The 25,871-nt window shown below is 39.0% G+C and overlaps 1 protein-coding gene across 1 annotated transcript; it reads left to right on the top strand.

The window, feature by feature from the left end:
- The first annotated feature begins 10,773 nt into the window (after positions 1–10,773).
- LOC129209942 (leucine-rich repeat-containing protein 46-like) lies at positions 10,774–25,339 on the top strand. The gene is made up of 9 exons (XM_054835254.1): positions 10,774–10,921; positions 11,772–11,979; positions 12,579–13,651; positions 18,733–18,883; positions 19,961–20,054; positions 21,056–21,174; positions 22,026–22,168; positions 22,845–23,042; positions 25,036–25,339. Exons 3-9 carry the CDS (start codon positions 13,626–13,628, stop codon positions 25,145–25,147), a joined length of 843 nt encoding a protein of 280 aa, XP_054691229.1. The 5' UTR covers positions 10,774–10,921; positions 11,772–11,979; positions 12,579–13,625; the 3' UTR covers positions 25,148–25,339.
- The last annotated feature ends 532 nt before the right edge of the window (positions 25,340–25,871 follow it).

The following is a 25,871-nucleotide window of genomic DNA, read 5'->3' as shown; positions in this document are numbered from 1 at the left end:
TATAGTTGTGCTGTCTAAGTGACCCATGATGTAACACTGTCTACTGAGATCCTCCTGTGATGCAGATGGATTTTTTAAGCATGAGATGCAATTGCCTAATGCTATCATCTTCTCTTTCTTGCATACATGTACTGAGGTCCAGGTGGGAATGCTAATGCTTGTCAGATCTGCAGTTGGAAAGCATGCTTTCCTTATGAATCCTTTACTATTGGTGCTACCACTGGAGACTGACTTATTTAACTAATACAATCCCACTTGTACATGACCTTGAGCACCAAACAAATTTTCTAGATTAGTACTACATTCAGACAAAAATTTGTCATGTTGTATGAATTGGAATGTTTTTGTTGCTCTTCAAGCATTAATTTTCACTATCCTTCCACAAGCCTTGATGATGGCAAAATAAACTGTTGTATCAGTTTCTATGAATCAAGTACAGAACGTTCCTCGAACAAATAAGATCTTAGTGTTATACCAGAACAAAAAAAAATTTAGTCAAAGCTTTTGTGGCTGATTTTTGTTTTTTCAATGATGGACAAAAGAAGAAACCACAAGATGTCACTCTATCCTAAGAAGCTGAGAAGTACTTTGCCATTGACAGTAATCCTATGGGAATGTTGGAAAGCCGAATATCCTGAATGGGACTCAAGTACGTGTTGGTGTTGGTAAAATCAATGGGAGCTGCTTGAGTTTGAGAGCATAACTAGACCCAGGTGCCTGAGGTTAATAAACGGGGTGGGGGGGAACAAACCCCCAGAAAACTGCTTTGTGTTGCAAACTTTTCTCTGATTCTTGATAACTGTTGAATCAAATTCATTGCTCATAGGGGAATTTTTGTCCAGTTCACAACCTGCATGATTGCATTGTGTACTTGGTGTGGGGTGAAATGAAAGAAAAACGTGGTTCTTTCAACCCATCTCCATGAACAGCAGTAGAGCTGTCCTGTAGTTACTTCAGTGTCAGTGCTGCAACAGGAGACATATTTTCTTCACTACAAGAGAGAAATAACTAGGGCTGAAGTCATCGATATGCTCGCCCTATTATACTGTTGTTGTTCTCTTTTGCTTACCTCTTTTATTTCCCCCCTCCCTTGCTGCCTTACATACAGTCACAAGAATTCCTGTGAGCAGATTCCCAGTGTGTAACCTCACTGTACAAGGGGAGAACACCACTGTCAGGTGTTCTACTCTCTTCGTGGGGAGGAGGCAACATTGTTCCTACAACAATTTTCTAAAAAAGACAAGGCATACTCCAAAAGTAGTGTTTACAAGCTGATTCTTGAGTTGTTTCTGCCCCTTTTAATGGGCAATCTTTGCTTTTGTCCTTACAGTGGAAAATGGAAATACATGGATTAAAAAGAGATGGATGATTTACCCCCAAAACTCAGTGCTAGAGAGGAGGAAAACAGTACCTTAATAACTCAGATAATACCAGCAAGAAGTGAGTTGACTTCCCTTGTGAGCTACTCTGCATCTACTGACGTTGTTGATGGGCAATTGTAGATTCATGTAAAACTGTCTGCAATCCTGAAGGATTTTGGGTCAAGCTGCAGTAGTTAAGGGGGTCCAGACAGAATGAAACCTGCCTGCTTACTGGGGACCTTTTTTAATTGGTTCAGTAGCTTGTCTTTGGTTTCCAGCTGGCACTGGTTAAGGGCTATAAAACAAAGTTACACATGAGAAATCATTTGCAAGACACAAATATAGTTGGTACTGTAAAACTCATGAACAACACTACATATTGGTTACCCTCATCTACCAGGGCTTCTCAAGTGACATTTTCTTTATATAGTACTGCTCTTACAACATCATCTACAGGAACATTTTTCATTTCACCTTACTAATTAGAAGCCTGAGTTGTGGACCAATTGCTCTAGGCATTAGGCAAACTGAATAAAAAGATAGACAAAAGTCATGTAATAAAATGCAGTTTAAATTGGAGTTTACAGACAGTAGCACAGTGCAATAGTAAGGGTGTAAGACTAGTGAAGGATATTCACAGTCGCTCTGGCAGACAGGTAAATGGAGAAGGAAAATGAAAATAACTGCATTATCCAAACAATAGGTGAGTCTCAGCTCCACTTGCTATTTCAGAACTTGTTCAGACTTTTTCAAAACACCTTACAAATGCAGCCTCCAAACTCCATTAATGTCTGTGCCTAGAAGTCAGACAGCTGAGCATTCTCAGATAGATGCAACTCCAAACCAAGCACAGCAAAGCTCAAAACGTTGGCAGCTGTTCTTAAAAAGCATGGTATGGAAAAGTCTTCACAGCACTCTCCACTTTCAACTGTGATCAAACAGTCTGAAAGGTTTTTTTCTTAATAATGTGTTTGCAACACTGTTCTGGAAACTAATCTGGCAGATAGTGGTAGTAAAATTCTAGGTCTAGCAGAACCTGGCTGAGGAAAAAGATTGAAATTGCTCCTGCAGCTAGGGAATTTAGCCTGTAGCCTGAGTTTTTATCTTTTCAGCCACACTGCATCACAATATGAATGATGTTTCAGATATGACCCATGCTTTACTGATACCAAGTTGTTTTACTATCTAGCTCTCATAAGCACACATCTTCTCTACGGAAGAATCATCTTTTGGACAAACTGAGGGAAGAATTCTTACAGAAAAATGATTCTGTATTTGTGTAGAAGTGCTTTTAAGGAAGGAAGAAAAAAAAAACATACGGAGGAAATCTGGATTGCATCTGAATCATGTCTTTTGTGCTCTCATTAAGGGATTGGAATTGGCAATGGAAAAATCCTGTTTTTTCTTTAAGACCAATTTGTTTAGATAGGCTTCAGCCATTCCTTCAAGTATTCTAATGCTACCAAAACAGTTTAGACCCCATCATAGCTTAACACTTTTACTCTATTTACATATATTTAAGAGTCATGTTTTAAAACCAAGCAACTTGCAGTGCTGGAATGCTTGCAAGCAGTAACTGTATGATAGCATTGCCTGAATGGAATGAAAGAAATATGTCAAAATATGCCAAGTAATAAAAGAGATCAGGAAGTCCGTCTTGCCCTGAGACCTGTAAGGGTCGTGGTCTGGACAATGCCAAATCTCACCAGTCACCAACAGTCGGAGACAAAAAGCCTATTTTGAGGCTCTTGTCATTGTCAATATGCTTTGTCAATGGTGTATTTCTAAAGGTAACAGCCAGAAAGCTGGCATAGTTTGACAGGGGAATTAATAAAATTTCTCAAGTCTGTTACAAGAGAAATACTGGTCTTAAAATTCATCAGCTCTCCTGGGAAATGTTCTCTTAGGGTCAGACTGCAGCTTGGAATTACCAGCGCGTAGTGACAGTCTGTCGTTTTCCAGGAGCAGGACCACGTACAGCTCTCCTGCCAACTCTGAACCAAGGATATGTCTTCATCAGCTGAGCTACTGTTAAAGCTCTCAGTGAAACCCACAGACAGGTAAAAGAGGCCAATTCTAATCTTGCTCCTGCCTCTTTTACATATATGTCTCCTTTGATTTTTCCTCTGCAGAATTTTTTGTTGGTCTAAACAAAAAGCAAATCAGAGACAATGTGCTACAGTTTATAAATTCACTTCAGATATTTTAAACAGAAATTACTTGCAAATTGTCACAATATGTCAGAGCTATTCTTACTGTTGCAGTTTCATAGGGTGCAAGTTGAACAGGCTAACCTTGAATACTTGTAATTCATTTATTTTCCAGTGTCGTTCCAAGTTTAATGTGTATATATCTATAGAACAAAGCGTTCCATGGAGGTGATCTCTTGATTACTGACCTTTTGAATCATTACACATATGGGACAGAGAGCTTGGAACCATGAGTAAAATAGCTTGCCTTGTATCGAGCACTTACAAAAGCCAAGGAAGTTACCAGTTCTTCCTCTTCACTATGATGATTACAAGGTGAACGTAAGCCATCCTAAAGGAGAAAGTGCAGTTGCCTCAGCAGAAATTAGGGAATGTCTAGTTCCATAACCTTAAATGTTTAAATCAAGCTAACAATCATGTAGTGTCCCAAACACCCATAGCGAAGAGCATCATCGCAAAAAGCCACATCTAATCGGAGTTACCTGGACCCTGTTCCAAATCCCTTTGCTGTCCATAGAAAAAAAATTGCCGTTAGTTTCAGTCAGTTTTGGACCATGTGCAGATTTCTCTCAGGCTATGCCCTAAAGCATGAGTACAAAGAACTGGGTGGGAACTGATGTACCTGTGAATTTGTGTTATTAGTAAGAACTCAATTTTTGCCCAATTTGCAAAAAATTAGTTCAGACCACTTACCTGAAAATAAGAAATGGACTTCTAATCACAGTGCTCCTACAAAAAAGGAAAAAAGGTCAAGACTATAAGCGTGCAAGATGTAGAATTTACAAAGTTTTATTTTGTGTGTGTACACACGTGCGTGCACTCCATTAAACGTGGACGTACTGTGAGAATCACAAATACTGTTGCTGTTTTACATTATAATAGGTAAGCAAAACCTAACCTAACCATCTTTGCATGAAACCCTAAGATAATGCAGTACAAAATAATTAAACCACTGTGCCTCTTGCTTTAGAGGCTGGAGGTCTTCTCCTTGGTGCAGGATGCCTATAATGGAATAAAAAGGTGGTTTGCCTCTCTCCCTTTCTCAGTGACTGTTTAGGGAGCTTGGCTAGGTTCCTGGCTTTAGGTCCCTGAAGTTAAATGAGATGAATTCAGGCCTCTTGAGACTGTTGGCAGCATATTCCTCTGCCTACAAACATTGCACAGAGAATTCACAAGGTAAATGTAAGCAGACAGATGAAGGCAGAGGATGCTGGGGAAATAAAGAGATACCAGTGTTTAACATGACGGGCAGTGGCAAAGCTTACCAGCCCCCCAGCCACTGTCAACACAGAGGGCCCTGGAGAGGAGCCACAACCCCCGTTTAAGGAGCTGGCAGAACTCATTCCCTTGTATGTTGCCTCTGTATTCCCTTGCATGTATTTTCTAGATACAGCAACCTGTTACTAGATTTATTGGCAGTAGTATCTTTAAGACAAGTTAATTCAGGCTCTCTTAGCCTTGATAACACCTGCTTAAAATATGCTTCCTTCTATGAACGACAAGAGTAGAGAGATTATATTATGATAGTTCCATGACAAGTGAGTTCCAAAAAGCAACATGGAAGGCTATTTTTCGGAAGGGCCATTAACCATCTGGCAGCCCGTTTTCCACCCTTCATTGTAAGCATGATAATCTGAACAGCATTCAAGAAAAAGGCAGTTTGAAGGCTTTGCTGTTTCCACAGGAAATCCATCCTGACGACTCCTTAGTCTAAGGTTTTCAAGTGGAAAACATGTTTTACATTGGTATCTCCTTCAGTGCCGTAAACCCCTGCTTATTTTTCAGAGTTTCTGTACAAAGCTTTTTCTTTTTTAAATGGCACTTGGAGATTATTAATTTTGCAGATATATGGAAGACACAATGTCCTAATAAACTAAGGGGAATCTATGACAGGGTTGTGCTTTTGTGTGTCATGCCACTGTAAGTACAGCAAGAATGCTGCTGGTGACTTACGCTGCTGTAACATTCTCTAAACCTGCACAGACACAGCAGTTGGGACTCAGTTTTCCCCAACACAGCTGGTAGAGAAGTATAAAATCGCAGTCTTTACTCCTGTCCTCAATTTCGGAACTTACCTAGAACCTCGCAGGTTAAAATTTTGCTTCACAGGGGGCAAGGCTATTGTGCAGGAAAATGCTATTTTACCCGCTTGTCAGCTAAGATCTGAGATCTGAAGAGAGCTGGTGGGGCTGATACTCCTTTTGACTTCCCCTCGGCTCCCGTGCCTGTGATCACCCAAGAGAGGATATGGTCTAGTGGTGTGCATGCCTGCATTTCCTTCCCGAGGAGGGGAAGATGCAGAGGGATGGTGGTTTGAATCACATGGGGTTTGCTCCAACATGCAGCCGGAGCACTTGCAGGGCACACATTGGACTCAGAACTGGTCTCTGGTCCACCCATTTGACTGCAGCCCAAGCGACTCGTTCCACAGAAAATGACATTGCTGGAACAGAGAAAGTAACCCTTATGCTGAACGACCAACAAGTACGGTTGGTCTAATGCTCTTTGGGCAGGGAAGGAAGAATCCTGCTAGTTTGGCAGCAGGTAAAGGTCCCCGCCCATGTAAACTCTCATGATGTCTTTCTAAGGCTGAAAATGGGAACAATATGATGCTCTAAATTGCTGAACATAAAACAAGATGGAGACTGATGTGTGGCTACCCACTCTGTCACAAGCTACTGTCCAAATCACCAACTTGCCTTGTTGGGCCAAAGTGTCAATGGGTTTACGTGGTAGGAAAATCTAGGGAACAATCAAAGCATTTAAAAAGAAGCCAACAAATATGAAGCATTTCAGAGCAGCAGCTGATGTTCCCTCAGAGATGTAACACATGATTTCTATAATCATAAAAATATATTTAATTTTGTTTATTTAAACCAGCCTGTGTTTTGCTGTGAAAATAAATCATCTGGTGTCACACAATAGCACACTAAATGTCACACATTGAATCACATCTCCTGTGACACTGTTATGAATATTCTGGATGTACTCCACAGCTGTAGAAAGAAGTACTTCATGCCTTGCTAGCTGTAGAGCAAACATACTCTTGCAGCTTCATTTTGTATTCAGTAGCTCTACAAAACAGCAAAGGCAGCATGCGAAATGAGGAGGAATACTACTGAAGCTCAGCTGCTGATCTTTCACAACTCAACTGCAAAAACTGTGAGGTCTGAAAGAAGACATTAAAGTACAAGTATCAGCAGAAATTAGGAAACTATCTTAATCAAGAGAATTACAACTGGTCACTTAAGTTTTTGAATAACTTTTGTTTGCCTGAAGAAGCAACAACAGCACATAATGTTTCCTGCTGAAGACAGGGCCCCTTCTTCCCCTAGGGTGAGTCGAGGAGAAAAGAAAATTGGTATTTCCCAACTGCTGGAATATAGCATGGAGCTGGCAGAGCAAGACAAAGTGGAGCAGCTGAAAGATGGGGTTAGTTCATGTTTGAGACTAGTTCAGTGGCCTGGCAGGTCTGCGACTGGAGAATGTAGGGACATAAAGTAGTTTAACAGCACTTCATAACCCCCCTTTAGGCCAGCAGTGGACTTGGCCTCTTTGAAGTCCTAGGATCAGGATGGATCTGAATAGTATGGGTTTTAATCTTTTTTTTTTTTTTCTTGAAGAAAAGCTGCTGCTTCTATCACTTCATCTCTGTTAAAGCAAAAATTTAAGGAACCTATGAAAAAATACAGATTTGTCTTCAGAGGGGATTTTGGATGAAAACACCTAAAACAGAGAGAGGCACTGGATGAAGTCATTCCATTTCAAGCCAGTGGATTGCCTTTACTGGACCCTGATCGAACCTACTCTGTTGGCAGGAAAGAGTGATGCATATTGATGATGCACTTCCCTTATCAGTGATTACAAACACATGCTCTGGGAAGTCCCGCCAACAAATTTGGTGTCCTACAGTACCAGAACTTGGGCAGAAAGAGTGTGGTGTGTAGAGGAAGGGGAAGGTGCATTGTCCAGCCTGATTTAAAATAGATATTTATATGTGTGCCTTGTGAATGCAAAATGCTTGTTACTCAGAAATCCCCATTTGGTGAGGCTAGCACACACACCTGCTTAGCAGCAGGTACAAATACTTAGCTGAGGGAAAAAGCAATGGAAAGTTAGCCCCAAGAATGCTTAAATACCCTCAGCACTGCTGAAAGGAGAACGTCGTGTAGCCCTCAGGACGCATATACTGTGATACAGCAAATGCAGTCTCTGACTTTGGCCAGAAACGCATTTTCATTACATTTAATTTCTTTTGGCAGGACATGCCAGTTTCTAGATTTAAAAGCAGGAATTGTGGACAGCTACAGTGCGTCTGTCTCCTTCCCATAAAAGAAGCACTGGAGAGAAACAAGGTTGTTTCTCCTTTCTTGTTACACAAGGCTGCCATTTTTTTTCAAACTGAAAGAAAGTGGGAGCAAATTATTTCGATTTCCTGACAGAAGCTGCATGAACAAAACACCTTTAATAAAAATAGATGATTCTCCTCATAGTGCTTCTCTCTTCTTTCTCCCATGATCATAGGAGGCCCTGCTTTCTGTTTTCAGCTGGAGAACATCTTTATTATCCGTGCAAACAATGAATAACAAGACATTCATTTGAACTACTTTTTTTTTTGCTATAAGACTCAGGGAAAGAATAGGGATAAAAAAATCAGAGATGTCAGGAACAAGTTCTGCTTGTAAATACATGTTCATAGTTCTCAGTTCCTTTGGTTGCAGTGAGGACAGGTGTCTCTGAATTTTAAACAGCCAAATTATGTTTGTCATTCAACTGTATCGCTTTTGCCTGCTTTCCTGCTCTTTCACTCCTTTCTTAGCATATGTAGAGCTGGGTAGTTTTTACCATCTTGGCCCAGCAATGGAGTAACATCAACCAGAAATGTAGTTCAGTAAAACGTATTGTATCATTCAAAGAAAAGCAAGAACGGATAGATCTTTGAAAGAGAGTAGGTATGTTTTAAAGCACATTTGTACTGAAATTCGGTGGTCTTCCATGAAATTTTCATCTGTATAAGAATACTTACAGTCTGCTCCCCTGCCTGTCTTGGCACGTTAGTTACTTATGTGTATGCACGTGTGTGTAAACATGCATAAATGTGTGCACACACAAATATATATGAATGTACAAATATACATATCTGTAAATATGCATGTAAAATGGTTTTGTGTGCAGGTGGAGTTTGGTATATTGTGTGTGCATGCACACCACTAAACATATTTCAGTACATGAATGAAACAGATGTACATGTGAGGCAGGAAGGTACTGGGGAGAAAGGGAGGGAAAGGTGCAAAGTGCTTCAGACAAAGGAAAGGCTGCCCAGTATAAAACAATTGAGAACTGCTGGTATCGATAATGGCAGACTGAATGAGTCAAATGTATCATGAGTAGTTTTCCCATTCCATACTTAAAGACATTATGCCTATTTATCTTAAATATCTAACATATGACAACTTTGCAAAGCCAGTTTAATAAAGAAGTGCTCTAGTAACTCCTAAGTATTCCCATATTTGCAAAATCTGAGTTTCTGGAAGGCAGGGTTTTGATGGATGAAGTGAAACAATTTTTTCAATATAATTCAGGTAATCAATGCTCCACAAAAAAGGAAGCATAACTCTTCAGCAGTTGGCAGCAGTTACATAAATAAATAGAACAATTTATGGAAATATGGTGGCATCTGCAATGATGAAAGTCAGACAGGAGAATAACCTGCTTCAGACCACACAGTGTAAAAGGAAGCTTACAAGACTGCAACAGGAAATTGTTTATCAAAATGAATTTAGAATGATTTTCATATGATTAAAATTACCTGATGAAACTTATGTTCAATAAATTAGGAAGCACTTAATGAATGTTGTATTCCATCAGGAATTATTGACAATTAACATATGAAAAGACGAAACATGAGATTCATAATAAAGATGTGGATGGAGGCAAATGAGACTGTCCTCATATCAGAGTTTTCATCTCTGGGTGGCTTCATCAAATGTCTGATCTTGTTTGTTTTGGCAGCTTTGGATAAGATGTTTCGAATTCTAAGAATCAGACAGAAATGGCATTTGGACAAGTTAAGACTGACAGAAAGCTCATTAAAATGGATGGCAGTTTGCCTATCAATTTCAATGAGCTCTAAACCATGACCTCTGTAAAGAATGCTTGGTTCAATCTCTTGTGAAAAATCTGGCAGATATCTGGCAGATAACTTTCTGTGGTTTTTTTCTGTATGCACATACAAGTTTGATTCTGCTCCAGTTGAATTCAATGGCATTACTCTTAAGGGCTAAAAGGTTAAACATAAGGTTATGTGCATCTGTGGATTAGGGATGCAATACTTTCGTTCAATACAAAAACTCATGTTTTAAGGTGAAAGGGGAAATATAACTCATCTCAGTGAGACATATAATGGGAGAAATCATTACTGCACATCAATCAACAGGAGTGCTGCATGCCACCAACTTCACTTGGGATACATTTTTTTTTTCTCTTTCAACACCCACAGATAAGTTGCCAAATGTAATTACGTCCATTATTTTTTGAAAAGAAACTTTTGAGAAAAAAATCTCAAAACATTACTTGTACTTGATCTTTCTTTAATGTCAGGAAAAAATCTACTTAATCCGGAAACTGTTGACCTACATTTTATTAGAAAAGTCAGATTTGCTACTGAATTAAGTCTCTCCTAAACCAAATAAAAATGCCATTCTTCATTCCATAAACATCTCTTTTTATGGCTTGATCCAAAGACCATAAAATCAATGGAAAGACTTAATCTTCAGTGCCAGATACTGTCATTATGACTTGCAAGCCTATTGTTTTTCCAGGAGAGAGGACCAAGTTTCAGTACCTGTTGCTTGGTTACAACCCCTCCAGCCCTCTTGGAATTCATGGGTTTATAACACCTTAGAAAACCAGGCATATATAGTTTTCACTTCAATTATTTATGCAGCTAGTTGTTGATTCCTTTTTGTCTGGTTACCCCGATGAAATGTTTCACTAACTCTGCTCTTCTATCCAAGGCTTTATTCTGCTGTATTTGGCTTTTTCTCTGTGAATGCTCTCCAAGTCCTACCAGTGGGAATCAAATAGTTTACTGGAATCCTGAATAGGCAGGACAAAAAGAAATTTGTTGCCTAGGTAACTCGGCAAAATAACCAGTTAGTTCATGCAAGTGTGCCTGCTTATCTGCTGAAGCACAGATGAGCATATATACGTTTAAAATTGTGTTCCTTTTCTAGTGCTTCCTATGAGTATCCATGCAGATTATACTAATTAAATATTCAAAGAAATTCTCTCTCCCTAACTGATTCATCCAACACGAATGCCATGGATTCCTGGATATAATCAAACCAGGTAAGATCAATATAGAAATTAACTTTCTGCTGTCACTATAATGATGTCATTAAGTTTTTAGATCTGATTTTACTGGTGGCATCAATGTAACGGTTTGGTATCACCAGTAAGTATCAAGCTAACACTAAGTAAAGTAAGAATTTTACATGAAGACCATGAAATTACATCCACAAACTGATTTTTACAAGCTGCTGTATCCATGAATCAGAAAAATGTTATAATAGAGAAGTGTCATTTAAGTATTCTTTAACGTTGATTAACATCATGTCAGATCAGAAAAGCTCAACCATTTCAATGCATAGACTTTAAAGCCAGATTGTTCATCTAGTCAGATCTGGATGAAGTCCGTCTCTGTGCTGACCCTATTCACATTAACAGAATTTTTGCTGTTGACTACCACAGCGCCAGGATTTCATGGTCTGAGCATTTCAGTTACTTCTGTATAAAAGAGGGAGGGATAATATTATTTCCTTTCTCCTATTATTTTTCTCGCTGCTCTGTTCAATTAGACTACAAACTTTCCGGAGCAAACTGTATTTTACTGGCTTTCTGTGGTGCCCTGAACAATAGGGCCTCTTATGGCCTGCAGCAGTCATAATAATTTGAATTGTTTCCGCCATTAATCAGATCTCAGGATGAGATGTATCCTGCCCAGTTCATACATATTTCAGGAGTGCCCCAGCTGTATCTGTAGGATAATGCAGGGAAGCATCCGATCAATTGAATGTAGATGGGAGAGACACATGGTTGAGACTGATGCCCACCCTGTATTTGCCCTGCTCAGCCATTTCAGAGACAAAATTACTGGTCAAAATTGGATAAAGCGGGAAAAACTATTTCTTTCTTGCAGAGATGGGACATGCTGCTGAATTTCTTGGCAAGTTGTAAAGATCTGAAAAATAGTGTTTATAATGGAAAAGCTGACTCCATGTTAAATACGTCATTTCACTGGAATAGCACATAGACAATTTTTCATATGCATTTGCCATAGGAGATCTGAAGCCCATTAGGCTGTGATGTGGACTGATTCCTTTCAGTTTATATATAGAGGAAAAATGGTAAGTAAGGGGGGCCCAAATTACAGTCTTGTTTAATTTAGAAAGATTTTTTTCTTAGCAGATAAAGATGAAACTGATGAAACTCTTAATACTTCGTCCTCAGCCCACCCTGTAGTAAACTCAGTTCATACCACCTAAAGTTTTAGTGAAACCTATGTGGAATGATTACTTTGTTAAATTTCAGATAACAATCTGACAATTCGACATTTGGAACCACAAAGTACCTTTGCATAGGAGCTGAAATTTTCTGATAAACTTTATGCTCCAGTACTTTACTGGCACAGTGAAGTTTGCCAGCAGAATTTCTAAGAGAATGTTTTAGAGACTTCAGTCACTGTTGGGGAAAGCACATGCCTTTATATACAGAAAGATTTTATAATGATCAGCCTTTATAATAAGCAAGAAAAAGAGAAAAGAGAAATCTGAAGGAAAGAGAGGATAGGGAATAATTTTTCTGTGAAGAAATTGAAAGGTAGGAAGGCTGAACCACAGAGATTTGTGACTATATGGTATTTCCAGTTGAATATCCCTGGGCAGAGGGGTTTACTGTGTACTTTTTTCCACATCGATCTTAATCTATTTATCCCCTCTTCTTTCAGTATGGAGTTTAGGAGCACAAGTGAAGAAGAAACTATGTCTGTAATGTGGAAGATGCCGATCAATAGGGCATGATTGACTGCTCTGTTATAACCTTACACAGCAAAGCACTGAAACTTGGTTCCCATAACTACTGTTAGAGTTTAAAAGCCATCTGTAAACTTCAGCAGGGACTAGCCAATGCCCGTAACAATATTGGGCTGCTGCAATTCCGTCAGTGGCACACTGCCAGTGTCTAGACTTTGTCTGAGTCAAACAAACAAACATTATATCAAACACATTTTGAAGTGAAGAGCTTCACTAGACTTATTCTCAGAACCTATAGCTTTAATATTTTAAGAAAAATATAATATAACATAAAAATAGACACAAAACTGACCTGTCAGTTCCCACCAAGAGAAGAGTCTCTTGTTTTCACTCTCAGATGCAAACTTCAAGAAGGAAGCCTGGAAGATTGTTTAGGAAATGGCTGAGCGTGTTCAACTGAGGCAAGGACATTCAACAGAGTGAAGAGATGCTCATGAAGAACTTTCATGAATGCTACATAAAATGTGAGACTCTTTAAGCATCAATTTTCTTTTCATCTGAAATTCTTGGATTAATTAATAAGACATTTAATAATGAAGCAGGGGATCTTTTAAGCAAAGACAAAGTAAACTTCAAGTGGGAAAAATGTGAAAACAATTCAGAAAAGCAGAGTTCCTGGAGTAAGCACACCAGAGATTCATCTGAATGGTCATGTATCTTGCTACAGATATCACCAACCTATCTTTAGCCGCTTTCTGGAAAGACGGTTCATTGATACCGGCTCAATCAGCACAGGAATTTGTTTGATGTGCTTAAGAGATTGGTAACAATACCTCCTAATGTGACTGCGTTGCGAGGTGATAGTGTTTCCTTGGAGACAGCGAATCCATACAGCCCCAGCCAGGATCCTTGCAGGTTACCTCTCTCCAGAGGATGTAGAACTACCTCTCTGTGCAGGGGCAAAGATGGGAAGATAAGTTTTGACTGTAGACAAATAGCCTTACGCAAGATGTGAGGATTTTATGCAACAGCAAGACATGTCTGAAAGGTAGGAGGGTGAAAGAAGAGAAGTAGCTGTAGTCATTGCACAGCTGGCTTGACATGCTTTGACAACAAAGATAGTGTTACAGGATTGGATATCTTTTTAAAATGTACAAACCTGTATTGCTGATGGAGATCGTTGTGCAGTGAAAACAGGAAGAAAAATGTGTTTTTTCTGGTGTCATTGGCTGATTACTGAAAAACAAAAAGGTGTCTCAACAAAAATGTGTAACTTCTTGTGAAAATGTGTGAAAGACACATTGATTGAGATGTGGAATTTGTATCGTTGCACATCAGATCCATGAAGAGTTGCATGGAATGTTAGTTAATATGCTAGGAATGCATAATTATCATGATGAGACCTAATGATGTAATTATGTCTTTTTGGGGGGCAATTTTATGATGCATAAAGCAAGATAATTGATGATACAGCTAACAGTAAGGATGCTTTGTAACCATAACTTACAGGTGTGTTTGTCACTAAATTATGCTCAAGAGAACTGCTTCAAAATGTTGCATAATGTCTCATAAAACTCCTATAAAAATAATTGAAAGGTAATAGAGCATGGAAACACAATGTCCAAGTCCTCTACTATTCTAAGTCCAGAGACTTCTCATAATAAATGTTTGCGTACAAGCAGCACCTGCTACATAACAGTAAATTGTGTACATTTTGAAGAAAGCACAGCCTGAATTCTGAGTTTCCTGTCTTTTAAATACCTTTACAAATTGCATTTGTAAGTTAACCCTGCAGTTCATTTCTGTTGATCAGCCTTGGCATGTGCAATTGACGGAGACAACATAAATAACTGGGTGTTTGTATCATGCAAGCAAACACCTATTTGCGCAAGTGGTTTGGACAGATCCATAACCGGCTTTCTTAGAGCCTACACAAAATCAGCAGCTCTGACCTAGATATAAACACTCGTCGCTTTGGGAGGGTTTATCACTCTTTTCTTAGTTTATTTGGGTTTGGGATTTTTTTTCCTTTTTCTTAAAGATGATGTTAAAATTCATCAGATTTAGTTCCTTTAGAAGGGCCCATGTTTGTCACTTCCATAGTAGCAGGACTGAAAGAGCTCAGAGCACTTTGCTGTTAAATAGCAACCTGACCACACTTCCACGGAGGGCAGCCACACGGGAGCACGAGAGCCTTGCCATCATGTATGTGCTCTGGTTTGGTGGGATGTGAAGCTGTAGCAAGCACTGGAGAAATTCTGACTCTGAATACATGTACGAGGTAGTATAAATAGCCCTACTACTTGTTCCCAAATCTTTTCTCAAGGGCATTCCATATTTACAGGGAAAGCAGCCGTGGTTCAGTGAAAGCTAAGCCTGCTTGGGGCTGCTGATTCATGAAAAGTAACTGGGGAGAAGAGTACTGGAAGCTGGACCAGACCTCAAAACTGCTCAAAACACTGGGACAAAAACTTTTAAATTTCCCAACTGCAAGAGTTTGCTTATAACTTTATCTTTACTCCTCTTCCACTGAGCTTTCCATTTGCCATTTTCTATGAGGCAAAGCTGAACTTGCGCTGTAGAGTCTAAGGTATTTGTTTATCGAGGCTGCCAGTTGTATCGGGAGAAAGGAGTCTTTTGACTGACAGTCTTTTCTTAACAGCCAAATATCTAAAATAATACACAGGAGGAATGTTTTTCACTCAGAATATCTTTCGCTGGTGTAGTTTCAGAAATAGCTCAACTATAGCTCTTCAAAGTATTTCATGGACTTTTAATATATTCTCCCCTTAAAGTCAGCAGGACTCAAATGTACTTGCACTGCAGTTAAAAAATTTACAGCATTTTGTTGCCTATGAAAATTTTGCCAAGCTGTCAGTGGGAGGAGAAGCAGACCCATTTCACGGACACATGACTGGCACTGACATCTTGATAATGTGTGACTTTTAACAGTGAACTCTATAGAAGTGCATGATTTTCCAAGATATGGCCTGATATCTTGTAAATCATGTTTTGAAAAATGCAGTAGCTGTTCTGTACTCATTCCTTCCAGTTTACAAAATATTTCAGCCACTTAATTCTCCACTGGGACTTCCACTGAGGAAAAAGCATGAAATATATTGGGTTAGTCATGAGTACTTTCACTTACCCACCCAATCCATGCTACCTCTATTCAGCTCATATGCAGCCCTCTAGATTTCAAGGTCCTATCCTAGCAAATAATTGCTTTGTACAATGTTTTTGGTTGGTTTCTTTAATTATTTAGATGAAATGGCTATTTTATAAATTTCAATGATGCTACACAAACAGAATGATTTCCCTAAGCTTTTTTGAAGCGATCAGAAGTCCTGTGATTTCAAAGTATCCTTTAGGCACTTAAAATGGGATCCTCCTCATCCAACTTCAGATGCCTTGAAGTTGTGTCCACTCTCAGGAGAGCCCGTGGGCTCCTCATGTAGACAGTCTGGACTGTGGGTGACTCCAGCTGAAAATAATAGGCATCGAGGCTGGGTTGAGTAAGTGGGTATCTGGACATACCCACTTGTCTCCACTGACTGTAGAGGGAGCCAAGAAAATTTGCTAAGCCTGGCTTTGCAGGCTGGCAACTCCAGCTGTGTGGGAGAAATCATATTTTAACCAGATGGAGGGTTTAGATGTTTCATGTTGACTTGAGTGTTCTGAAATTTTGTACATGGATTTGCCATCAGTGGCAAAGCTGTAGCCATGATACGAAGAACTAGACTGGAGGGCCAGCATCAGAAATTAGACGTTGATCACACTTAAGATTTTTCCCCCTTACCACTTTAAGTTTCCTTTCCAATCCTCTTTTATAGGATTCTTAAAATATAGTCAAGTATCTCTTCTTAAAAGACGTCATAGATACCCCCCCATGCACCCCAAGAAGAGAGAGAATGGAGGAATACTGTTGCCACAGAGTGTTTCCATTAGTGAAATTAATTCCTCTCTCATAAGAATTTAGGTCTGTGATTTATGATAACCACTAGTTTCTCACTGCAGGCAAAGTGAGAGGAAATGACTCAGCCTGGACAGACATCATGAATCTAATTTTTTTTCCCCCTAATGCTTGACATAATCTAGTGTGCTGCTCCCAGAGGTGTCATTGGAGATTCATATCCAGCTGAAGGGCCTCGCAATCAAGGCAGAAAATTTTGTTACTTTCATGTATTGTGTGATCTGTAATTGTTTGGAATTGCATCCTGCCTCATTCATTGCCATTTCTTTTGCATCAATTTTGCAGCAAAATAGTAAGGAAAACAAAGCAAGGGAGAGAAAAGCGGTGTTGCACTTGCTCCTTCAGAAAAATCTTCCGTGACATAATGTTAGGGTCCAGCTGGTGCTTATTAAACTCAGGCAGTTTTGAGATGAAAAATGCTTCCTTCTGTCACTCTTTCCAATAGAAATCTCACTACCCACCTGATTGGAGAAGTCTTATCTATCACATATTGATTCTAGAACTTTATGTTTTATTTTCTATCATTGATACAGGATTTTGTGAGTGGGCTTCTGCCAAAAGATCAGAACAGATATCAAATGGTTCAGCTAAAATGTTTTATCCCACATCTCAAGGGACTAGGAGTGTATATTCATGTTTTAGCAGAGGAGGTAGTATCTTGCTGAGAGGAAGGCAGGTTTTGAAAAGTCTTGCGGTTATAAATAGTCATTTGAATACATCCTAACAAATTGCTTCCAAAACTGAAAATAACAATCAGGTTGTTTTCTTAAATTTCCAAGAATTTCTACATATTTCTCTGGCATGACGTCATTTAACATACAAGGAAGCAGAAGCAAAACAAATAGCAAGTTAGAGCTAAGCAAGAGTTCCCAATACTTTTTTTTTTTTATATTGATGAAATGTAAATCCTCTTTTCACAGGGTTGCTATGTGTGTGAATGCCTGCTGATCTGTAGCAGCACACACACATGAAAATGGTCTGTTTACCTCAACATGACCTCTAAAATGCCTAAGTAAATAACTGTTATTTTCAGAAATGCTGAGCTTGCTCAGCTTCCTTTAAGTCATCTACAGTCTATCGTGGCTGGTTTGATCCCATTAAAAAAAAAAAGCATAAAGCGTGAAGGGAGGAGTAGTGCCGTATGTCAGTACTGTTCTGTGCAGTCTGCATGCACTTTCAGGCAAAAGCTGGGAAAGATGTAATACTGGGTTCTGATGATGTTTAAAAAAGGCAAAACAATCTTAGTAAGGTCAACAGAATACGTCTCTTCATGATTATTTGCCAATAACCTGTAATCGTAAGTTTTAACTGATGTTCTATTTAGCATGCCTGTTACACTCAATATGAAACTTTCATTACCATCCTCACTAGACCATTTTAAATCTGCATTTTTATTCTCCATTTCAGCTCCTGACTGTAATTGTTTTAATGATGCTTACTGACAGCTGATACTTTCTGGCAAGCTCTCACCGAGCTTGTAGAGTAAAGTCAAATTATAGTGCTGTATGCACACACTGAGTTAAAATTTTTTTTTTTAAGTATTCCATGGTAAATTTCTAAATTGCAGCTGCCAGTCTGCAAATTATTCAATCTCTCTGAAGCACAAGTGGAGAAATTGCATCATTTAGGGTATATAAAATGTACTTTTGAAAGTGTTTTTAGTCAATGAACTAGGAAAGCGCATGACTTCAAGACTCTATCAAACAAAGTTCAACTCTTTTCTGGAACCTTGATATTGTACTGAAATATACTCAAGGGATTAAAATAAAAATGCAGTTGAGGTATCTTTTCATACAGCCTGGATCCATAAAAGCAGGCTATACAGGATACAAGGGGACATATCACGGTATTGAACACGTTCAGTTCTTCATTTTCTCCAAGAATGAGTTTTTCTAACAAACTGCCAGTAAGTTCCTCTTTGTGATGTTTGGATATATCTGTGAAAGCCTTGTACATGGAAGTAGTAAACAGTACTTAGGTGAGAGGTGCCATTTAGGGACTGCAGGGGATTGCCCTACCTATGGTTTGACCTCAGGATCATGTGGCTATTGTCGGGTGGCAAGTCATACCCTTGCTCCTCTGTATTTTCTGTTATTATAAAATAGTTTACATTTCTCTGAACAGAATCCACTACTTGTTTAACATCTCCTCTCTAGTTCCTCAGGTCTGACTACAAGCAATCAAAAATTCTGTAAATGCTGTTCACCCTGCTGCTCCACCCTAAAAGATTCACACACCATTCCAGCAGTTTTATCACAAAACAGAGGCTTCATCAGGCAGAACTGTGATTCTGGGCTACCTTCGCCAGTAAGTGGCTTACCAGTCTGATTACAAGTTTATAGAAGAGAGACGCCGACAAGGAGTAACTAAGGCTGAAATCTCTTCCTCAGCTTTGAACCTGATTATGTTTTGCCTCCTTGTATCTTCCAAAGCTGGATCAGATGATGGTAAATAAGATTATATGATGTGGTGTCAGAGGCAAGGGATTTGACTCAGTGGCCCAGGAAGCCTTTGAGCACTATGCACAGAACTGGATGCAATGGGCAAGTATATCATAAATCCTGAAGAGGCTGTGTACATTTGCTATAAAATGTCATAACCGGGAGTGCTCTGAAAGGTAACAATACAGATATTTTGTGAGAATATGTCTCGCCAATATTTGAGCCAAGTCGTAGGAGTAAACCAGAAGGGGCTGCAGTAAACTCTAAACTAAAACTGTGACACCTATGTCCCCACAGCATTTGCCAACTACTGGATGTGCGTATAGCTCAGCTCTAACTGGAGGGGATGAGTCAGAGGTGCATGCTCCATCTCTCCCCCCGCCCCTCAACTCCACCATCATGGTTTCCACTGACAGAAATGCTGGAATTTCAAGCAAATAACCAAGCTGCTTTGCACCGAGAAGTTCCCCCACTGTAGGCAATCATGGCGCTGTGTCTGTTCGGCACGACACAAATCGCACTTACTCCACACACTACAGGCAGGGTTAGAGACTGTTCTTTGCCCCCTCCTGGGAGGTTGATGCCCTGGAAATTATAGAACATGTTTTAGTGGAAAAGTAAAAAGGGCAGAAACCTCATATTCTCGACTGCAGCAGCAGATTTTCTGTATTTAGATTTAGTGCCTCAGTTGCATTCAGGGTACGTTGTATGTAAGTTTGTCCAGAAATGTCTTTACATGCAAATGCATACACAAATGCATGCTATTCTGTCTTCATTTCTATACCTCATTTTGCTATTCACCACATGGTATTAAGGCAGAAGACACTGTAAACATGTATGAATATTGTTTCTACTGTAATAAGGCCAGAAAGATGAGAAAATACAATGCCAGAAACTGAAAAACCTTAACTGATTCTTATATATTTATTTTGCTTTTTTGAAGCTTCCTTCTGATACCTTAAAGTATCTCGGCTGGTGTGACATAGAGGACCATGATGTTCGAGGAAATCAGCTTCATTGTCCCCGAGTGAGAGAAGGTAAAGATCAGAGACATATTCACGTTTAAGCCTTGGCTTTATTTATTCAAACAGTATGTCCTTAAATGTTATGAGATTAAACCATGAAGTTTGCCATTGTTTTGAAAAGGGGCAGGATTTCATCCCATATTGTACATGTGTACTTTTCTTAATCACTAGGAAAATACCCTTTGTAATTTTGAAAATAAAAGCCAGAACTATAATTTGAAAATTTTTAATATTAATATGGTGTTGATTACTTCTCTGAAAAGTTCATTAACTTTCAAATATCACTCAGAATGTAATAGCCATGTGCCAAACAAGAAGACAAGAGCGAAATCCAGACCTGCATACAGCAGCACATTGGCCCAATTTCGATCTATAGACATACTCAAGAATGAGGAATGAAAGATGGATTTTAATATCTGGTGTTTTCAGATTTGGGACTAAACAGTGGAAAAATTCTATGCTGTCCTTGCTTTAGTTAGGAGTTTGAAGATATGCATAGCTTTAAGCATTTAATTGACTTTAAGTCTTCAGCATGTGTCATTTTTAATATGTATGAAGTTTTGAGTATGGCTATTGATCCCGGTTGCAGTTGCCAGTGGACCTGAAGTTACAAACATATGCTTTTCTCAGGACAATGAACGGATAAGTACATAACTGTCATATAAACACATAGCATGTGAAAGAATATATAGAAACAGTATTTTAGAACTCAGATGCTTATGCTCAACCATTTAGAAAAAGCTTTTATTCTGAGGTGTAGAAGAAATGTCACTTACTAACCATGTACCAAATCATCGCGACCTTAGATTGCTTGCTGAATTATAAGCCCAAAAATAGTAGAAAAATCTTCACATTAATTTACTTCTTTGAAGTCTGGAAACCTATGCACCTATAGTATTATATATATTTCTTCATTTCAGATATCTTCCCAGCCATATATATAATCTTTCAGCAAGTAACTAACTGCCAGTTCCATATCATATCCACTATTGTAAATCTTTTTTTCTGAGCAGAACCTTCAGAAGAAGAGCTATTTTTCAGAGGAGAAGAACATACTTTGAAAAAAAGGAAACAAGTAACTGACACAGAGAAGTGGCAAAAGAAACTGCAGGAGAACTGGGAAAACTGTGCTGTAAAACTTTCTCATTAACTCTTTGTACTGTAGTAGTAAATAAGCCAAATAATACTGTGCCGGCTGCCCCTTGCAGTTAGCAGTTTTAAAGCTCAGGTTGGCACCATGACATTGTAAACCAGAAGGTTTTTACAGGCTGGAAGAAACACTGGAATATATTGTAATTTGGGTTCTGACCCTGTGCAAAGAGTAAACTCCTGTGTTGTGACAGGGCTTCATTTGAGCTGGAGCATAAAAGAACTAGTGATGTTCTTTGCCTGCTTAGTGCCTGATGATAAATGAATGGTTAGAGAATGGAGTAGTTTAATTTCAGCTCTTTCACTCTCTCCTCATACCAGCCTGAGCAGTTCTTTTGGCTGGAGGTGTACATTATTGCTGGCTCTGATCAGCAGTAAGTTATAATCTCCCTACGATTAGATAGTAACTTCATCTAACACTGAGATCAGTGCTCTGGATCATGCCTCTCCCTGTGCATGAACACAGGAATATCAATATCCGGCTGCTGCACAGCACTTTTTCCAGATGAATTTAGAGGCCAGACTCATAAGCCACCATCATTTAGTCCTGCTTTCTCCACCCAGAGCACACACACAAGCATGCCCATTCTAAGAGGAAGGAGGGGATGGACAGTAGGATTCACATGCTTAAAGAGATGGTTTCTTCTTTGCTTTCAAGGAGTTATGCAGTGCATCACTATGATTCTAAGGTGAATTTGGCAATTGGCACCAAAAATTGGTTTAAGAGCAGCATAATAAAAGATTCATCTTTTAACTAATTCTGTATTTGAAAAGATTTAATTACATAGTTATTAGAAAGCAAGAAAAAAAAAGTGATTTCTTTTCCCTTCGCAGGAGTTGAACCTTTCATTTCAGGACCTGGGTGATCTTTACCAGGTGGAAAACTTCAAAAGAATCCTCCAAAGATTAATTCGGGTGGAAAAACTTTGGTTGGTGGACAATTCTTTGACAGACCTAAGTGCCATAAGGTTGCCAAGGTAGACAAAATGTCCTGGTTTTATTTTTATGCTATATCATACAAATCAAAACTATTATTTAGCTAAGTAATAGGTGGACCAGACTCCAGATATGATATTTTTAAAAATATGATATTTTGGGGGGTATTTTATTGAGGATCCATCCATATATTGCTATTCTGAGTTCATGTCTTCTCTAAATTGAAAATACTCAGCCAGGATGTCAGATGATGTCCCTATATTCCTGGTGGATAATTCATGAATCTCATCAAGTTCAGTGATATTTGTGCTGAAAGGGAAAGTTGTTGAACACTGAAGGAATGTGTGTGAAGAGATGGTGGAACATGACCCAAGCAGAGAGGAGAGGTGTGACCATTACAACTGTATTTTTACAGCGCATCTATTGCTACTGTGTTGTCGTGTGTCTAGGTATATGGAAAGGTCTGTTATTGAGAAAAACAATAGTGATGTATCCATTGTACGATATAAAGAAAGGTCAAGAAAGTGTAGGGAATTGTTCTTGCAGGATCTGGTTAGGCAAAAATAATACAAGTGTAGAACTAGTGTGAAAACAGATCTCAAAGAATCAAATTTAAGCCCATGACTTTGGCTAGGTGAAGAGCCATCCCTGTGTTGGCCTACAGGTGTATACTATCACGGATGTGATCAGTGATGTCATATGCTTTGTACTTTACAGATGCAGAGAACTAAATGTCAATAAAAACCACTTTACATCCTTCAAACAGCTGCCAAAGATACCTCAGATTCAGCACTTATCACTCGCTGAAAATAACATCATGACCCTAAGTGGAATATCAGACTTCAGACACACTCCACTTGAATCCCTTATACTCAAAAGGAATCCCTGTGAATTTCAAGAAGGATACAGACAACTGTAAGTCTTACCATCTCATAGCCAACATAAAGTGAACAATACAAAGAGATGATTGTGAGCAAGTTCAAAAGGAATAGGATCTCAAATACAACAAGCTCTCCCGAGCAATCTTTTTATTTTCCCGTAGTCTCAACTATCATAAATGCTCCAGGAGCATGCGCTGGTGAGCCAGTATCTGAGAACAGCCACAAAGTATTCAGAAACTGCCTAGGAGGCTTTCTGATCACATAACTGGCAGTTCTTGAGCTGAACTAAGTCCATGGATCAAGTTTAGAGACAGTGAGCAGGGCGGATAAATTCAATTCCCTTTTATTAATAGAAACTACCTATTACTCAAACTCTCTTCAGTCTCATTGCGTCCCTCGTGTATTCTGAAAGGAGTCTAAATTGCATTACATGCCAGAGATGAAATCAGAAGGATATATTGGAAGATGGGAGCTAAAACAAGAGAAAACTAAGTTACCTTCATTTGATTTTTCTGGATTCTCTCTTCTCTCTGTGGCAGCACTGTGGAAGTTGCATTGCCTTGAACACCCCACTCAGTGTAGTTGTATGTTGCAGTCAGTACAGTGTAGTGTAGACTTAACAGAGCTGCATCAGACACTGGAAATGAAAATTCAAATAAAAATAGAGAATTCAGGGGCAGATAGTTTGTTCTAAGTCTCCTGCATGTTTTGACACTCATCCCTCTGTTCTGTTCTTCCTGGGTTGCTTTGATTCCAAAACCTTTTTGCCAGGAAAACAATTGTGCGCAGGTCAGAAAAGGGGAATGAAGCGTGTTCCTTCTGAACTCTTCAGAAATCTGTGTGGTTTTCCCCACTACAAACACAGAGTCATGTCAGCCATCTACAGAAGGCATTGTTGATATTTTTGAGACAAACCTTGCAGCACGTGTCTAAGAAGTCATCTCTTCCTGTGAGGGGAAAAAAAAGAGGAGAAGTTTAAAAGAAAGTGGGTAATGAAAACCTTTCTGAATTTCCCGTAGGCTTTTTCCTTCAGTCTAGTAGGCATCCGTTTGACAGTGGGATGGTGATGCTTATGCTTTCTAAAAGTAAATAGGCAGATATCAAAGTGGAAGTTAAAAAGTAAATTTAAAATAATGGATTTCACATTTTATTTACATATCAAAAAGTTCAGGAAGAGAAAAGCTAAAAAGCACTTTATAACAATTACTAATTATGTTTCTGCTCCCAATCTTACCAGTTCTTAAGGCAATAAAATAATGATAACTCTGGTACTACTTTCACTGCCAGTGTTGGAAGACAGAATGAATCATTTTCAAGCATAGATAAAGCCCTGAGTTACATGCCGAGATTGAGCACTGGAGTCCGTGCTCACCTGAAAAGGCACAGGAGCAAATACCACAGCATGTGGGTTAGCACCCTCTGTGATGCCTATGGGGGGCTACAACTCCGTCAAACTCTTCTGAAGAAGAAAACAGCAGTCTTCATAGCTGAGGTTACAGATAGTGATGTGCTGTTTAAAGGGGACAGTATATGAGGAGGATATAATTTCGGTTTGGCATCATGGCCACAAAACAGGGACTTCTTTTCTTTGGGAGAAATAGAAGTGCAAAAAGGTTTGCAGAGAGCCCTGTTTCTCTGTCACAGAGGAACAGAAGCTGAGTTGCACTTCTTGCAATCTGAATCTTTGCTTTTCAGCAATCTAGGAAATTTGATCTGGGCTAACACTGTGTCCTCTCTTTTGCATTAGACAAGTGTTTTGGTTCTACTCTATTAACATGTAGGTACTTGCAGTGCTTTACTGAGTCTAAGGTTATAAAACTTGTACAACAGAATGAACCTGAAAAATTTTAATTAGATCTCTACCAGATAAATTCTGCAACAAATGACAAATCAAGATTTCCAACAATACAAATCTATTTTGGACATATTTGAATCCATTATTTGTTTTTTATCAGTGTTTATTTTGTTCTCAACATTTTCTAAGAGTATATCTCTCAATTTCTGTTTTTCTTTTGTCTCTCTTTAAGTGTATTCTCCAGTTTGCCAAATCTGAAAATGCTGGATGGTATCCCAAAACTGCCAGAGGACTGTTCACCCCCAGATATCAGCTTTTTTTTCAAAATGTGTACTATACTCTAGCACTGTATTTTTGTAGGATTGGAACTGTGCTAGAATCACCTCACTTAAAAGATACAGCAAACCCTGTGTATGGAAGTATTTTTTTTCTGATCAAAGAGGTATTGAAGCAGAAGTATAATTTTTTTAATGTGTTTGTGATACCACAGACTTCAAGTAAGTATGGATAAATGACATGTAAATAGACAATGTGTATGCTGAGTGTCATGAGTTTGGTATATTAAAAATATTGGGTGATTTTCTTGTCTAGGAACTCTATGTAGATAACAACTCACAATTATTGACTCCCACTGCATGTCCAAGTTCAGACCACATACATGTCCATTGTGGGAAATGATATGGGGATTAACATCCAGGCTACAAAGAAAAGTGAAAAAATCCACCAAACAACCTGAATAAAAGAACAGGCCATGCAGTTTCCTTCTTTATGTCCCACCAATGTCCTAGCGCTCTTTAATGTGCTTTTGTAGATGGGAAAGGCAGAGCCACCCCAATCATTTTGCCTCTTAGAAACAAAAAATTAATGCAAGAAGTCCTTGCTGGGAAGTTTGGTATGGCTAGAGAGCACTAGGGAAGTAAATCATGAAAAAGGAAAGAAGTCTTTTGACTCGCTGGTGTTGTTTAGGAATGTCTTGTTGCTTAATAGAGGTTCCTCAAACCAAAGCCACAATGAAGGTAAAGAGCTGTGGAAGCTGAAAAGGGATTTGTAAGGGCTTCCCAGGATATA

This window comes from Grus americana, chromosome 9, assembly GCF_028858705.1.
Source record: "Grus americana isolate bGruAme1 chromosome 9, bGruAme1.mat, whole genome shotgun sequence".
NCBI lineage: Eukaryota > Metazoa > Chordata > Aves > Gruiformes > Gruidae > Grus > Grus americana.
The sequence above is the reverse complement of the archived record's forward strand: the minus strand, read 5'-3'. Positions and strand labels throughout refer to the sequence as shown.